The sequence below is a fragment of the Siphateles boraxobius genome, unplaced genomic scaffold, assembly GCF_051911475.1.
Source record: "Siphateles boraxobius isolate OS27281-9 unplaced genomic scaffold, OSU_SipBor_1 25, whole genome shotgun sequence".
NCBI lineage: Eukaryota > Metazoa > Chordata > Actinopteri > Cypriniformes > Leuciscidae > Siphateles > Siphateles boraxobius.
This window is the reverse complement of record NW_027508866.1, coordinates 6,622,485-6,640,676: the sequence shown is the minus strand read 5'-3', so window position 1 is coordinate 6,640,676 and position 18,192 is coordinate 6,622,485. Positions and strand designations below refer to the sequence as shown.

At 39.9% G+C, this 18,192-nt stretch overlaps 1 protein-coding gene across 3 annotated transcripts; it reads right to left on the bottom strand.

The window, feature by feature from the left end:
* Positions 1–117: 117 nt before the first annotated feature.
* smg6 (SMG6 nonsense mediated mRNA decay factor) lies at positions 118–17,852 on the bottom strand. 3 transcript variants are annotated; one of them, XM_077242199.1, is made up of 19 exons: positions 17,708–17,852; positions 14,393–16,568; positions 14,040–14,232; positions 13,140–13,250; positions 12,864–12,970; positions 12,537–12,615; positions 12,130–12,240; positions 11,835–12,047; positions 11,205–11,266; positions 10,553–10,698; positions 10,323–10,439; positions 8,350–8,524; positions 8,051–8,267; positions 5,099–5,293; positions 4,812–4,979; positions 4,538–4,682; positions 4,240–4,457; positions 2,188–2,269; positions 118–1,566 (listed from the first exon to the last, which is right to left on the bottom strand). In XM_077242199.1, the coding sequence occupies exons 1-19, from the start codon at positions 17,850–17,852 to the stop codon at positions 1,436–1,438; spliced, it is 4,791 nt and encodes a 1,596-aa protein (XP_077098314.1). In that variant the 3' UTR covers positions 118–1,435. The 3 variants fall into 3 exon arrangements, with proteins under 3 accessions (XP_077098314.1, XP_077098315.1, XP_077098316.1); XM_077242200.1 differs by having other exon boundaries at positions 5,126–5,293; XM_077242201.1 differs by lacking the exons at positions 118–1,566; positions 2,188–2,269; positions 4,240–4,457; ... (1 more) ...; positions 4,812–4,979; positions 5,099–5,293 and adding an exon at positions 6,522–6,599 and having other exon boundaries at positions 8,035–8,267; positions 17,708–17,817.
* Between the last annotated feature and the right edge of the window lie 340 nt (positions 17,853–18,192).

The window sequence follows — 18,192 nt, the reverse complement described above, 5'->3', positions numbered from 1 at the left end:
GATTGATTTTGACAGTGTAAAAGGAATGACGTTACATGAATGCCCACTACCTGTGCTGTTAGAAGTCTTTAAGACATCATACCTGTAATCAGTATGAAAAAGTGGCAACACAAATGATTAACTCAGAAATTTTAATTAAATCCACAACATTAGAAACAAATCAGGAAGACTTGTGACCGGAGGTGATTAATCCAGACGCTGCTTAAAGCCAAACATGGCTTTTTGTCACCACAGAACAGAAATGTGAGTATGATATTTGACCATTAAAACAGGCTCTAACAAGATGACATTCCAGGTCCCATTAGAACTATAATACTTCAGTTTTGGGAAAGAAAAATAACCACACTAAAACACCAGCACAGACGATCCACTCAAATACAGGCATGAAAATAATTTGCACAAAAATTTCAACATGACAACTAAACCGCATCCATTGTGTTTTTCTTGATGGCTGTGACAGCAGTATCTAAATAACCCACTTCACAGCTCATCCAAGTTGTCCATTTCTTCAAGAGAGGAAACAAAACTCTTCTGTTTTGCTCTACCTCAAAACTGCAGATTTTAGGTTCCATTTATTCAGAGACAGATACACCTTGTGAATAATTTTCAGCAAAGCCTAATTTTCCGCAAAAGAGTAGAATTGATTAGTTTGTATTAAAACTACTGAGATGACAGATTCATTACATCATTTACTTGACACAGGAATACAGATGTTACAATCCAAAATTCAATTTCTGACTTGAATTTACACAGTTGATGCACAAAGATGCTTCCATACAGCAAAACCATGTGACCTAAATGAAAACAAGAACCTGACACTGTCAAAAACCGAAGGCAAAAATGCAATGCAAACTTAAATACGCAAGTAAAAATCATAAGAGCCTTAAAACAATCATGCTTAGAGCAAACCAAGCATGCACTGGAGACAATGAAAACGCAATCAGGGCCACTTGGGCCACAGAGCAGGAACGTGAGACCGCCTCACGCCGCCCCCTACTGGAGCGTCACACGTCATCACAGGCCCTTTGAGAGACGGAAGCGCTGGAATGAGCTTATCCGCCTGTGTGTGACTCCACACAAACACTACAAGCTGACACTCTAAACAGCAGAGCAGCTGATGCTGGGTTCTCTTGCTCACACACGTACACCTCGCCTGCTTCCTCTTCATACAGCATTTCTGCACTTTAATCAACCCTCTGAATCAGCTAAGCTGCGTTCAACCTCTCCAACCGTGTCCAAAGTAAGCGGTTGTCTATGCACGCTGCGTTTTAAGGGGGAAATCCTCCGTTCTTTCTTGTTAAAGTAGCTTGATGTGTCACTCCGCTCTTTTTTTTTGTCGGTTCGACTATTCCCCTTTAAATTCATCCTCTCTCTGTGACATCATTTCCTCAGTGGAGGATGATTGGTTTGTACAGCAGTAGGTCAGGTCTGCGGTTCAGCCTACTTTAGCCCAGATCAGGAACGCAGGGATGTCTCGGACCGGAACGTTGCGTGTGAGAGCTTTGACTCGCAGGTTGCGGTCGTCCGTGAGCAAGACCACCTCCCTGCGCAACCGCACCGGCCCATCTGGTGGAGAGACAAAACTGGTCAGTCAGGAAGGAGAAATACACAGAAACAAACAAATTCAAAGAGGATTTGTATAGAAAGTATTCTTGCTTTTATAAACAGGATGCTTATTAGTATGTTTATTACATGCTCTCTGAAATGCTTGATTCTGATTGGTTAGTCGTGACATTTCGATAGGAGTGTGCGATATTGAAAAAGCACTTAAGTATCCTTGGCTGCCTTCAAAGGATCCTGTAAATTGAGACGTTCTTTGACGGAGCCTGATGATGTGGCAGCTGAGATATGCAGCCTTCAGATTGAGACGCACTCTATATCTCATGTCACGTCATTATTTATGTGGAGAGAAGCTGTTTAACAAATGATACAAAACTGATAGGAACTTGCTAAGAACTGTACTTCGTGAAAGCGTTGTGTTTAATGAGCTAATAAAATATCACATTAAATCGACATTTTAGGTCAATTTATTTACTTAAATGGCAGGTAATAAGAAGGATAATGTACATTGAGCTGGTTATTATCGCAATACGAATATGAAAGACTAACATTCTATCAAATGCAGATGGAATGCAAAAGTGCCACCCGTGCGAACGGCCCCTAACAAGTACAAGTAAGTGAACTGACTTCTCTCCACAGGCATGAAGTCCTTGGCTTTGTCCTGACAGTAGTGCAGACAGCAGGACAGGATGACATCATCGTTGTTGCCCTGGGGAAAGATGGAAAGAAAGGCACAATGAGTGGGTGGATTTAAAATAGACTTTAGTCCCATCCCATGTGCATTTGTGAACTTCAAAATGAACCTCTAAAGGGTTTTTTCCAAACTACAGTTGCAGGTTGACGTGAAAACGTTTTCCGAACCACAGAACTGTGTCTGAATGTGACATTCCCTGAGGACCACCGTTAGACTAATTATGCAGTCTCTCATTGTCTTGTGACTTATATGAGAGTGTTGAGACAGATATTTTTAAGACAATCTCTTAATCAAAATTAAGCTTTCCTTAAAGGTATAGCCGAGGATCTTTCCGAATTTTAGAGAAGACCCGTCCTCTCCAATTTTTAAAAAAATGCACATGCGCAACACTCTATTTTCTCCCGAGAGGGAACGCCTATTAAACGTGTTGAGTGACCGAGGACTCAAGACATGATATGCAATGGAGAAGTAGCTTGTTGCATTTGTGTAATAAATACTATGGTGAACACATTGTAATTATCGAAAATGAACACACAAGGTTTTAGAATATTTCAGCGTGATACCATTTGGTCATAAGGCTACTTTAGACAAATTGAGATGTTTACCGTGTCTACGCGGTGCATGACTTGTGCCAGGGCTAGCATCGCTAATCATAGCTTACATTAACTTTTACTAGCAGTGATTTTAAATGGATTTCTCCAAATAGCATGACAAACTTTACTCGTCTAGTAGAATCTTCGCGACTGCGGCATCAGTGGGAAGCACAACCTGTGCTTTTAGCGCACGCCAGCGTGTGAAATATTCACCCAAAATCACTCTGGTCTTGTTTCTATATTCTGCGGCATTTCTCTTCTTATCATACACTTTGTATAAATTTTTTCTCTTTCGACCCTCAGCCATTTTCAAAGGAATGGCTGAAACCGTAACTCATCACACATAATACACCTGAAAGTGCGCATGCGCAGAACGCGAAAACTACATAGGGACGAGCACGTATGACTGCCTTATGTAAACAAATCACCAGAATGATTGACACTTAGGTGGACCAATAGTATAGGCTACCCGCCCGGAAAAAGAAAATCCTCTGCTATACCTTTAACTAATAAAAAAAATTAAATAAAGAGCACTGATGATTTGAACTTGAGCATCAAAAGTAGCAATAGAGTAAAGTTCAGTTCCGTGTTTGAATCAGTTTGAACTGCTTGCTTAAATCGATTCAAAACTCATTTGTGTCATCGCAGAACTCAACAAAAATGATTCTGGTAAAAATTATTTAAGTAAACATTACAATGTATTGTTATACTGGTGCATATACACTACAGTTCAAAAGTTTTTTTTTTTTTATGTTTTAGAAAGAAGTGTCATATGCTCACCCAGGCTGCATTTATTTGATCAAAACACAGTAATATTGTGAACTTAAAATAACTTTAAAATTAAACATTTTAAATGTAACTTATTCCTGTGACGGACTTTTGATTAATAAAAAGTTCAAAAGAACAGCATTTATTTGAAACAGATTTTTTGACAATGTAAATGTATGTCACTTTTGATCAATTTAATGTTTCATTGCTGAATAAAAATATTAATTTCTTTATAAAAAAATCTTACTAGCATACTAATAATGTGGAAATCATCAACACTGAGTATTTTATAACTAACACGAATTTTGTGGCTCCATGAATTTAAATGGCTGTTAGTCAAAATGATACATTCCCAGATTGTAATAAAATAATATGAAATGCTATTTCAGAGCAAATACATATTTATAAACATATATACCATCAAAAGGCTAAAAAATATATTTTTAAATTTAGCTGAACCACTACTGTCGACACCTCACCTTCAGCACTCAACTTGATGGCAAACTTACAGTGGTTTAGATGAAATTAAAACAATAAGAAAAGAGAAAAATGAATAGAACTGAGGTTTGAACCAATCATAATCCTGTGTAGATTATGCTTTAACAAAGTGGAAGAAACACAGACCTTTTGTCCAGAGGTGTCCTCACTGCGGAAGGCGATGGACTCCAGTGTGTTTCCTCGGCTGGTGAGCGCTCTGATGCAGGGATCTCTAGACTCGAAGGCTTTCTCTAGACACATGACCGCTGCTCTGGCTCTCTCCTGCACCTGTCGGGCATGTGCACCATTACTGATCCCCTCACGACAGTCCTGCCCTTTAGCCAGACCGTCCAACTCCGTGATCACTGTCACAAAAACAGAGAAACATTAGACAAAGGAAGAGTGAAACATTTGCGTGCATTTTGATGATCAAAGAGGGTCTCACCGATAAGAGGCACAACCAGAATGTACGTCCCACAGGCCAGAAGCTTCCTCAGGCCCTCCAGATGATCTATGAAGCCGTTTGTGTCAGGGACCAGATAGAACGGCCTGATCTCAATCTCCAGCTGCCCACCCATCTGCAGAACAGCCTGGAGGACAGAAACAGACACTTTGTCAGCTCTAATTCATTAGCTTGATCGATTCTGGTACAAGAAACACTGACTAACATTAGAATTAGACAATGTGTATACTGTATAAAGAAGATGGCATCTTGATACCTGAATCTTGTCCCTGCGTTTCTGCTGCTGTGCCAGCTTGTGTGTGAGAGCGTGGCGCCGTGCCCTCAGCTCTCTGATATCATCCTCGCTTCCGTCTCCTTCAATCTCTCCATCGATCTCCCCTTCTGAAGCAGAGAGAGACGATTCCTCCACAATGACATCATCCTCCTGAGAAAACAGTGGAATTAGCAGTGCTCTGCCCAGATAGTTAACCGCACACTCTGTTGGGTGGGTTACTGGAAAAAGACTGAGAAAAGCAAAACAAAACAGGAAAATCTCTTTCATACATCCAGGAAATGAGAGGTTTGCAGTACCAGTTCTTGCGTTTGCATCTTGTTCTCGACATTTACGCCGGCTGTAAGAGGTGTTGCCATGGAAATGTACTTTCCTCCCTTAAAAGCCAGCAGTGGCTCTTCCTGGCCGCACAGAGCTTCCAGGAAGTATTTCAGAACGGTCACTCTCTTACAGTCAGCTGCTATAGCCTACAATACAGACACAATCATTCAGATGTGAGAAAACTACAGCTGCTAAAGTTCATTTATTCAATTACATGTGATTAATATCATAAAACAAACAAGTAAATAATTGAGTTGTGTGATCAGAATAAGAATGGCAGCACAGGTGTTTTCACTCACATTTATTAGTAAACTGCAGTGCCCGTTCAAAATCTGTTTTTGTGTGTGTTTTTAGTAATTGTTGGCTTGGTGTGTTTGAGTGCTCAAATATGCGAATAACTAACACTTGACATATCGACGTTCCTGCAGCCTAATAGATAGCCTATTGAATAACTTGATGATACAGAAAAGGCAAACCATTTTGTGGAATGATGCATCATCATGTGATATTTGCAACGATGTGACTCAAAATTAGTGTCTGCTAGCCTGCCTATAAGTGGCATCACGCTCTGTCTGCCACTTGTTGTCTGTAGCTGGTGGTGTTTTTGCATTTGTGGGATGGGATTCTGAAACGTTCTTAAATTCGGGAATTGTCGTTTGTTTATTCAAAGTCAAAAACAGTCCAAAGTAGTGCCTCTTTGCACATTTTTGTGGGTCTGAGGTGTACTGCTAAAGCTCCGCTGCTTTCCTCGAGCTTCTCTGTCTCTGCTCCTGCGTGTGCTTACTCAGTGTGCAGTGTGAGAGAGGGAGTGGCCAGCAGCTGGAGCAGCAAAAGCCAATGTGTGCTTCTTTTACTGATATATAATTACCGATATCTTTTGCATTTCTAATTCAAACAACATCAAACTTGGCACAGTACTTACTCGTGCCCGTAGCAAGACACCTGTCAAGTTTGAAATCCATCGGACTAACGGTTCGAGAGATATGCGAATAACAGACATACAGACGTTCCTGTAATTTATAGATAGATAGATAGATGATGAGAAATACCTTAACAGCTCATTGATTTAATAAATCAAATCTTTGTATAGAATTCAATTATTATCTGAATGGACTACATAAAAAATATAAAATAAACAAGACAAATTTTATCAACTTTGAATTAAAAAAGTGAAAAAATGGCAAATTAAGAATTAATAAAAATAAATTGCAATTATTTTAATCTACTAAGAGCACTTTGATACATTATTTCACCCAGGAGGCAGTACATTTTAGCTAATTGGAATTTAAAATAAACAATTTATTAATTAAATTAATCTAAGGTAGATTTTTAACAAAAAAAAAAAAAGGTTAAATAGCTAATTATTGTCATTTACTGAGTCCTAATTTTTTATATATTATTCACCCAAGCATGCAATTTGGCAGTGTGATGTAATGTGTTAGTATGCATAGACTAGGGCTATAAATCGATTTTATCGATTAACTCGAATGTGTAGTTTACGGCGATTTATTTAAATGAAAATCGGTTTTCTCTTTAACAACCGCCGACGCTCCCCTCTGGGCTCCCGTAGTTCCGACCGGGCTCAGCGCTGGCCATGATAGAGATACACAAACAACATGGCAAATGAGCAAGACCGCGGCAGCAGAAGCACACCCGCCGAAAACATTAACAAGCTGAATCTGCAGGGCCGCCAACTCTCACGAGTTCACTGTGAGAGACGCAATTTTGTCACTTTTTACACGCTTTCACGCCAAAAATCCCTTTTCTCACGCAGAGAAAATCGCGAAGCAAAGAGGACACTGACACCAACAGACAAGACAGAGCAAGTTACTATCGATATTAAACAGATTCTCAGTTCTCAGATTCTGTCAATTTTATTACGAAATTCAAACAATAAACAACGTTTTGGCGCTTGTAAATGTGACGTGAAAGAACGCTGGCAGATCTCAGTTCAAGCGGCACGTGAACCGAACATCTGTTACTCTTTACTACCAACTTACCGAAATGTAATGAAATCGATCGATCAGTGTTTTTCAACCGCGGAAAGATGTCCATAAAACAGCTGGAGAACAACATATGTCACGTAACGTTACATTTACCTCAGGATGGCTTTTAATGACCCATAGCACGCATGATAGTTGGACTTAAAATAATTGCTATAGAGAGGAGTATTTTGCTAAATATGATAACTATATTACACATTTATTATATTTTTACCTATATCATTAAAATAGTGTAACGTTGTTATTATAAAAAGCGCATTATATTTAATTTGAGTTAGTTTTAACCTTTAATAATACCAGCTGACAGGGCTCTCTGTATGTTAACAGCATTAGGTGAATTTTTTTTTTTTGAGAACAATTAATACATTAACATATCTACTGTACCTATTTATCCAAAGGAATTTATATTGAATCAAGACCAGAATCAAATCACAAGAATTGAATTGAAATTGTGAAATTTGTGTTAAGCAATAATAAAAACAGTAGCATACCAGTAAACTTAATAAAATTATGTTTAGTTACCAAATAATTTGACAATCACAATACACTTATTGTGATGCAAGTTTTTTTTTTTTTTTTTACACATCCCCCCAATCCCAATCCACCCATTTTATTTTATGTTACATTTTCATTGTTTTCAAAGACAGGGCCTGTCCTCTTGTCTTTTTGGCTTGTGGTTTCTGATTGCACTTTAATGGAGATCAAATCCCAGAAGGGAATATTAAAACAATATAAAGTTAAAACTTGTTATGAACAATTTCTTTGTCATCTGCAGATTGATTTTAAGTAGGGAGAGAAAAAAATCGATTTAAATCGTAAATCGGATTTTTTGTGAAAAAATCTGGGATTTTTTTTTAGGCCATATCGCCCAGCCCTAGCATAGCCGTGTACATTACTGACCGCATCTGTTCCTTGGTCTATATAGCAGGCTTCCTGTGGGGCAGCGAGCAGCGGGACAAAGCCAGACAGCATTTTGTCCTCCTCCAGCTGCAGGACTCTGAGCTCCTCGTCTCCTTCTCCATCCGCATCAGCTTTATACAGCAGAACCTCACCGTGATACACGCGTGAGAAAGAGTTGCAAAGATCTGCAAGACACTGCCACACATCTGGACTCCCCCTATAAACACACACAGAAACATATTACTCCAGCTCAGCTTCAAATCAACAAGTCCTGTGAACGTACAGCAAGCAAGACTTACTGAATACTGCAGGGAGGAGGGTTCCACTTGTCGGGGTGTCCGAGCATCCAGTCGGACCAGACCTTCATGCTGGGCAGCAGCTCTCTCAGGTCAGCAGGGAAGGAGGACACCCGTACCATCCCCTCTTCATCATCAATCTCATCAAACTCCCCCAGCTCTTCTGCTGGGATAGACTCTGGGGGAGACAAATAAGAGAAAGCAAACTATCAGACAAAGCAGCACAGGGCTCACAAATACTGAGATTTTTACCCACAATGATTTGAATTACCTCTCAAGTATGTAAAAAATTCACTTTTTTTGTTACAAAACCTAGCTGTGTTGTGGTCTACATATGCAGCTCTCTTCTAAAGCCCAATTTATACTTCTTGTATAAATCGTAGGCTGTGCGTAGTGCGCGTACTCTTCGGCGTACCCTGACGTGCACCTCTCCAAAAATGTAACAACGCGTCAATTCTACGCGGACGCAAGCACTGTGATTGGTCAGCTCAAACCGCTCCCTCGGGTTTCACATGCTCCCTCTGCGTGCGTCAACGCGGACAACGACGCAGAAGTATAGATTAAAACCAAAGCGTAGTCTACGGCGTAGAGGCTCAGGCGTAGGTCCGACGCAGAAGTATAAATCAGCCTTAAGACAGAATCCTAAGTAGATAGTAACTCACAACTTCTTGTCATTTTAGACCACCGCCCCCGCCCCCTCCCCAAAGTAATGCTGTAAAGTACAGCGGTATTTAAGAGTGTAACGATACACAAAACTGACGGTTCGGTTTTCCCACGGTTTTGACGTCTCGGTTCAGTTCGGTTCGGTTTAGAAAGCTAAAAAAAAAATTTAAACAGTGGTTTAATGAAAAAATGGTGTCTTTGTCTTTAAATTAATTCAATTACAATTAAACGTTTTGCAAGGATTAAAAATCTGCTAATGCTGTAAACTATATAGGGAGCCGCACATTACTATAAAATTAACGGTTAACAATAGAGCCTAAATTTAGATGCTATTTATTTTTTAGATATAATAATCAACACCCAACACATTGTATGAAAACATGTAAACTGAACATAAGGCAGTTTTTGCATTAACTTTACTCTAATTTGTTATTGAAATATAATAATTTACACAGTTGCTGTCATTTTCATGAAAGATATTTTAAACATACATTAAATAATCAAGATATAATTAACAGGTTAAGTAAAATATAATATATAGGATAATAGAGTGCATTTATTTAGTGCAAGAGTTCATTTCTCTAGGAACCAACAAGTTGTGGACACTGAATCACTTGCCTGCTGAGGTAAATATAATGCTAGTGACAGGCTATGCAGTTTTATTGACGTCTTTACGCTGCTGAAACACTGATTGAGCGATTACACGAGTTATGATGCCTTTCAGTAAGTATACTGTATTTTCAACATACCTTCAGGTGTCCATTCATGTTTGTTCTGTAACTGAGGAAGAGATGATCGCGTTTACTCTCGCTCCGCGCTACCACTTGAAATGAGGAGCTAGTACAGTGATCTGTCACGCCACATCAAAGAGCGCCAAAACGGCATTTATTGTTTGATTTTTGTGATCAAATAGTCAGAATTTGAAGATTACACCTTGCTTATTATCGAAAGTAGCAAAACACGGAGCTTGCTATTTGGTTTTAATAGTGGTTAGGCTACAAAACTGAATTCGTTGTGTACACATTCCAGGTCCAATGAGCCGGGCTGGGCGGGGCTGGGGTAACAGGGGGCGGGGTGGGGCGTGTTCGGAACGCCATGAGAGTATCGCGATTCGAATCGTGGGTTCTGCATCGCGGTTCTTCGGTTCGGTTCCAATATCGTTACACCCCTAGCAGTATTGCAAGCTCCGTCCAGTCCAGATTTTGGCCTAAAGAAGCATCTAATCTAAATATACTGTCTACCTTTTTAGAGTGCACCTATAATGCTGTGTGTGTAGACAGCACACTAGGTTTTGAAACACATCATCTACTCACCAGCAGGCGTTTCCTTCAAGAGCTCAGTGCAACGTTGGACAAGAAGACCAAACATAGCTAAACCTAGGGATATGGTCTGCTCCTCCAATACAGACCGAGTTTCACCCTGCCTTTCAGCTATGAGAAAGAAAGAGAGAAAAATTGAGTGGCATAGCAAAGTGGGAAGCAAGAAAGATTATTTTCAATGGACTGGAGATGCTCTATGACCGCTGCTAATGTTGTATTTTTACCTCTAATCTGTGCGTTATGGATGGTGAACATGTTAATAGTGATGATTTGCAGCATGCGTGTGCTGCCGAGGGGGGAGGGGGTGTGCTGGAGGAGAGCCCGAAACTCCTGCAACACTCGACTGGCTACAGCAGGAAAACTCTCCATCCTGAGGACCAAACACGACACATTATGCAAATGAATATACCAGAAAAAAATTTATGAATTTCTGTGGTAATTACTGGCATGTCAGAGATTCTGTAGATATTTTATTTATTTATTATTATATCAGCAGCAAAGGCTTTTTTATGGCAAAATTAAAGCATTAATGAATATTTGAAAATTTAACATTTTTCCAGGACAAGTCTTTTTAAAAATGTCCATTAAAAAAATTCTGAATAAAACAGTTGCCTAAAATAATTTAAGGCAGGAACTTCCAATCAAATATGCTTTATAGTCAATGCTGTAGATACAGATGAACTTGTTGCGATCCAAAAAAGTTCCTATCAGGAACCGTTGCAAATTATACAAAATCTAGGTTCTCTTCAAAAATCAGCACTCTGAAATCTCAATATGATTGGACTGAGATGACCTTCAAAGTCAAAAGTCAATTTAAAAGCAAAACAACACAGTCTAAAAACTGTTTACACTGAATCTGTCGACATTAAGACTTACCCTACTTTAGTGAAGAGCTTTCCATGAGTGTATAGGAAACTCAAAATAAACCTCTTATTGAGCTGTAAAGAAAAGGACAGAAAAATATAAGTAAATGCGTAATTTACCTTCAGCTAAAATGGATGAAATTACAGAGATTGTTCACTGTAGTTATAAAAAAGGACTATGGACTATGACGCCCTTTTTTGCCACTGATGGGTGACTCATCAGCCTCATCCTGTGCAACTGATAAACAACTTGACATGCCCTCTTTGCCTCTAATGTGCACGGGTGTTTGTACGTGTGTCGTTGCGTGCGTCTGCCTCTGTTTATGTCCGTTTTCTGAAACATTTGTGAAAACATTTGTGTGCCTCAGAGGAATATTTCTTGCAACAGGCTGCTAGTCTGAATCTTTCTTAATAAACGTTGTTTTTAAAAATATATAAAAATTGTATCTATTTGTCAGCACATGTATTGGCAACGGTGGAATTTTAATTGGTCATTTTTCTGAAACTTAAGAGATCATTGAAAGATTAGGGCAGTGACAGCAATCTAAACATTGCGGCCCTATGTTAGTATAAAATAACCTCAGATTGTTTTGTGATCAAAGTAACCTAGCACAAATTACACTATGTTTTCAGAAGCACTCACATCACTGGCACTCAAAGTTCCAAGCTCTCCATCCTGCTCAGAGTCCTTTCCAGATTCACTGCCTGTTGGACGAGAAGTGCCCGGATTCCCACTCGGACGTATCCAAATCTCCACACGGGAGGCGTCCTCGCCACGACGCCCACCCACATGACCTCTGGAACCATGGGTACCTCCATCTGAATCCTGCTTTCGTCTACGTTCAATCTGGTCAGCCTAGGTTTGAAGAGATTAACAAATATGACGGTCAGAAACAAAAAGTTTGATTCTATTGGAAGAGTGATGTTAACATGCCTACCTTGCGCTTGGCTTCCTCAAACAGACTCATTAGGCTCTCCTTGGCTGTGAGGATCGGGTTACTAGCAGCTAGACTACGCATGTAATAGTATACAGCATCCAGCTTTCGCTTCTAAAAGAGAGATGGGAGGAGAATAAATTAGTTTAACTTTCATGTTAATAATAGTCATTTAAGCCAATAACATACAAGCAATTATTGAAGTAGAAAAAAATGGTTTAAAACTGACAAGCCTACAACTTTTTTGCCAATCTGAGACTGATTCAACGGGCAATTTTTGTTTTAAATATTTAAAATAATTTTTAAATAAAAGTGCAAATACATTTATATTTATATGTATTGATATAATTATATAAAACGTTAATTTACGTATTTTAACACACTGTCTAATGTTATGCGGGTGGTCTCACCGTGTACACTGCTAGAAGGGCCAGCTGGTTGTAGGGTCGTCCGTTTTTCGGAGCAATCTGCTGAGCTTTTAGATACCAACTGAACAAGAGAAAAGACAAATTGTCAACATTGAAATGTGAAAACGCAACAACTTAACCAATGACTTCCCATAAGTAAATGAAGGGAAAAAAAGAAATGATTTATGTTGCACTAATTCAATTTATCATCACTCAATATATCATGATATAAACAGAAGCACATGTATATCAAAATATTGTACTATAGTATAAATACATCTTTGGTTGTGACTCATAATTTTAAGTTTAATGTAGCCATGACAGACTTACCTGCGGGCCTTCCCATAGTTAGCAGAGTCACTAGCCTGTTCACGATATCGTGCGATATCGCCCTGACAGATCATGCAGCGCTGGGCACTGATCAGAGCATACTTGACCTGAAACAAGGTAAAGTGAATTCACACTCCTTAAATGTGATTTTGCATAAATTTCTATTCAACAATAGTAGAACAAACTATAAAAGGCATATAGCCTGCTATAGCAAACCCCTTAAGACAAGGAAACAGCTGGGCCGATATTCCTAAGTAATTTATAGTATTTGTGTACCGTCTTGCGTAGAGGTCTTGCTCGTATAGCCATGCAGTCCATATAGTCCTCCAGCTTGAACTGAAACACTGTCTGCAACTTCTGTAGAAGTGAATCAAAGAATACTGCCCCCTAGAGCAAAAAATAAACATTGCATCTTCACTTTCGGTCACAAATGGATTATTGTATTGCTGAGAGAGTGATGCAATATAAAATAAAATACAAAACGTTATTTTTTTTTTTTTTAACAAAATAATTCACAATTTTATTCCAGAGAGAATAGAACAAGTGAATATTAAATCATCCTGAATGTGAAGCACATAAGCACTTTTGAAAGTCACTCTGGATAAGAACATCTGCTAAATGATTTACACACTACCATTTAAAAGTTTGGGATTGATAATAATTTTTTTTTTAATTCAAAAGTCATATATGCTCATCAAGGCTGCATTTATTGTATTTGATCAAAACATCATACAAACAGCAATATTGTGAAATATTAATTGTTTTCTATTATAATATATTTTAAGATGTAATTTATTCCTGTGATGGTAAAGCTGAATTTTCAGCATCATTAATCCAGTCTTCAGTGTCACATGATCCTTCAAAAATCATTCTAATATTCTGATTTGCTGCTCAAGAAACATTTCTTATTATCATCAATGTGGAAAACATTTTTGCTGCTTGATGTTTTTGTGGACAGTTCAGAAGTTTTGTTTTAAACATTATAAATGTCTTTACTGTCTCTTTGATCAATTTAATGCATCCTTGCTAAAAAAAAAGAAAAAAAAAAGAAAAATGGAAATCTTACTGACTCCAAACTTTTTAATGGTAGTGTAAATTTGATATCAGGGAGAAAAAAAATTAGACAATGACAAGGACTTTCATAAGGGGGATATAGACAACTTTGTGCATATCTACCTCTTCCAGAATGGTCATCAGCATGGTTTTGATCTGTGAGGCAGTGTCTGAGGTCTGGTCTTTCAGAAGCTGCCTAAACCTCTCTATCACCTGGTAAAACACATTTTTCCACAGGGCCTGATCTAGGTTTTGAGAGTCGGAGAACTCTATGTCTGTCAAAATCACCCGCTCGTATAACGTCAGGAGTTCAGCCCTGGATAAACATCAGAAAAAAAATGAAAGGAAAAATTCAACCAGGCTGGTATAATATCCATTATGAGACAATGACATAAAATGTAGAATTGTAGAACTCTAATACAACAAATCCCATGTTTTCCTATTTAAAATTCCCATGTTTTACTTTCAATACACACCTGAGCTGGGCCATTCTCTCCAGTCCCTCTGGGCTCAGTCTTTCCCGGGACAGCAGGTTACTGAGTTGGAGTTCCTGACTGTCAGCCAGCCGAAGCATTTTTCCCAGCTCTCCTCTGGTCTGCACCTCTGCCTCTTCTGGAGTGAGACTAGATCCCGCTGGAGTGGGATAACCTGGCCCACCTTGCGCATAGGGTCCATAATAAGGTGGCATAGCAGAGGTGGGATAGATCCCATTAGAACCAGGAATTTGGTAGGGAATGTGATAAGGGTATGGATAGCGTGGCGGGGTGTTTGGGGAATTGGCTGGTAACGGATAACAGTATGGATTGTCGGAATTCTGGAATTTGTAGTAAGCCATCGCAGCAGCTTGCTGGTTTTGAAAATACTCTCCCTGGCGGACAGGAGGACTTCCTGCAGTCTCGTCATCAGTATCCAGGAAATGCAACGGCCCGCATCCACCCTGCTGCAAGTACAAAGCCTGCGGGAGAGATGCATGCTTGGACTGTTGGCTTGACACCAGCGCTGGTTTCTTATCCGGGTTATTCGGGTCCCAAAGTCGTCTTGCCCCTCCTCCACGGCCGCCTCTTCCTCGGCCCAGACCCATTCCTCCTCTCATTCCTCGAAGCTGAGGCCCAGGCTCAGGGGTTAAAGTTAGATCCGTGTGGGCAGGAAGCACTAGGATTCCCCTCCCACGACCTCTAGGGTTTTTTCGACTCGCTTGCTCTTCACTTGAATGCTTGTCCAAAGAAACTCTCAAAATTCCTCCTCGACCACAAGGCGCAGGCGCTCTTTGGCCTCTTCCGCCCCCTTCAGGACCCCTGTGGGTGCTCTTGGCTTCATCAGCAACTCTGCCTCGTCTATCTTCTCGCTCCCACGCCTCATTTTCCTCCAGCGAATCTGTGGAGGACAAGGTCCGGGCCATCCGTCTCCTTGGGCGGGCCAGGCTCCCTCGGACGAACTCCCTCTGTCCAGTGGTCCTCTCCACAGTGCGAGCTGATAACTGCCGACCCTCTCCTCTAAGTCTCTCTGCTTCAGCCAGACCGTCCATACTGGTCCCGCTACTGGCCGAACTCGTACTGTACGTGCGGTTTCGAGGTCGTCGGATGTCTGACTGAGAGTATCGCTTTGAGGCAGCGTTGACTCGGTTTGAATCCGTTCTGTCACATGGTTTCCCTCTCTCTTTCGGCCTGTTCCCTGTTTGTTTTTCACGGTTCATGTTCTGGTTATGGCTCACCTCCTTTGCGCCAACATTCCTCTGCCTTTTTCCTTCAGGCTGAGCTGCCTCTGTACCTTTCCCTCCTCCCTCCCCTTCCTCTTTTTTGACAAAGACCTGGTTGTTACCTTTCTCCCTTCCTGCTTTGGATTTCCCATTACCCCTCTCCTTTTTTTTGTCTTCTCCGACTTCTCCATTCTCTTCACCTGCTTGGCTTCTTCGTCCTTCACCACTATGTTTTCTCCGGTTTGCACCATCCTGCCCACCTCCATCTCTACCTTCCTCAGACTCCACTTGGAGTTTGCTGATGTTACTAGTGATATTCTCGACATTATTCTCATTTTTGTTTGCAGAGGGGGAGTCTGCACTTCCTTTGGACTCTTGCTTTTTCCTGCCATCTTTCCCACGCCTGTTTCTACGCTTTTCCTCTTTCTCACCCTTTGTAAGTGATTCAACATATTTCCCATCCACTTCTTCCTCTTGTCTTCGATCCCCATCTAATTCTTTGCTCGCCCCGGTCTCTTTGTTTCCTTGAGACCTTCGCCCTCCTGGCTGATATATCTCACGGTCTGGCTTTCGCATCTTTCGTGACTGCTTTGGAGACCTTGGCGTACCAGCACCTTCAATGCTTTTAACAGCATTACCATCTTGTAACACAAGTAGGTGGTTCTTGCCACCAACGTGTCCTTTAGTGTTATGATTCTTTTCAGGCTGACCATCATTTGGAAAGTCTCCACTGTCTATACCAGGGACGTGAGAGCATCCAGGACTGTTAGGTGAGCTGTCAGGCATTTTGGTGTCATTACCAAAACCACAATCTTCTGATGGGTGCACAGGGTATGAGCCAGCTCCTTCTGAGCTGTCCTTATGTTTGCGTGGATGGCCAGAACCAGGTTTGTACAACTGCAGGTCTGGACGTTTACTATCTCGTTGCCGTTGTTTCTTACCCTCCTCTTGCAATTCTGAGAAACAGATGACAAAAACAGAAAAAATATATTTTATTGGCTAAAGAGTACATTAGGGAAGTGGTTCTTAGCCCTTTTGATTACGAAGCCTCACATTGTCAATTACAATTTTCGAAGGCTGACTTACCCAGTGTTTCATGTTTTACCTCTTCTTTATTAATTAAATTTATATTTATAAAATTTCTACCCGATAAAACATTTTAGAGCTTGGGTTAACTAAAAAAATTAATTAAGAATGCCCAAGGTATTATGAGATTGCATAATAATAATATTTTTTTACATTTATTTAGGGCTTTTCTGGGTACTCAGAAATTTCTAGAATTTGTTTAATTAGAACTCATATCGTAGAAATCCTGATTCTTTAAAGAAAAAACAAAATGGATTAAAATAAGAATGATCTTGATATTTAGTTTTAAAATGAGTTTTGGCTCATTTTAAATCATTGTAAGTCATCTCGAGGCCCCTTAGTGGGATCCGGTCCCCTGAAGTCATTACAGTTTTTATTTTTTTATTTAGCCATTGTTTAGGAAATGTGTGATCGACTACATTATAGGAGACATAAATAAATAGCAACATATAATACATTTGTTGGTCAACAAAATCAAGACTAAATTGCTGTTACTACGGCACCCGAGGAAAATAACCTGTTGCACATCCACTGTAACACGCTTAACTAACAATACGTTTACTACATATACATAGACAGCAGTAATAAAGTTATAATATAAAGTTAAAGAGTTGGGGTTGGATACCATCTTATTTATAAACTTTCCATTTTAAATAAATATATAATTTAAGAAGTTGCCGCCTTCAATAGCCAGAATATAATAGTTAGCATTACACTTACTTCTTTAAACAAATGGAAAAGATTATTTCTAATTTAGGTGGTTTATGCTAAGCGACACAGCAGGGTCTATACGATGTAATTATGCAAGAAAACCCGGAAAAATATGTTGAATGTTTTTTTTTTCAAAACAAGCGCCGTTCAACCTACATGAGTGGCGACCGTTGTTAACTGTTATGCTAGCTAGCTATTAGCAAACTGAACCCTAAGTTTGACGTGACTTGTCAAAATATGGCTTGTCTTCGACTACTCCCTTTCTTACATTGTTATAAACATGGATAGAGCCCCTGACCTTTTATACTGTCGCCGTGTGTTGTGAAATTCGACGTTTCTGCTCGTAGCTCCGCGGCTGAAATTCGTACTCTATCCAACTCGTCCGCCATTTTCGTCAGAAACAAACACAAACACACGGCAACTCGGTAGGGCCAAAAAGCCATACAACCAAAACGCGTTTAAAAATTAAGACCATCCCGTCATAATGCGGAGTGGTTTGCCTTGACTACACACACACAAGAGAGAGAGAGAGAGAGAGAGAGAGAGAGAGAGAGAGAGAGAGAGAGAGAGAGAGAGAGAGAGAGAGAGAGAGAGAGAGAGAGAGAGAGAGAGAGAGAGAGAGAGAGAGAGAGAGAGAGAGACGAATATTAAAATAACGAATAAAAAGGCAGTGTACCTTGGCTTGACAAATCATATAGGCTACATTAAATGAAAATTACAGTAATATTTTGACGTATGTCTGTGTATGTGCATTTTATATTTTTGCATTTAATAGTTTTTTCT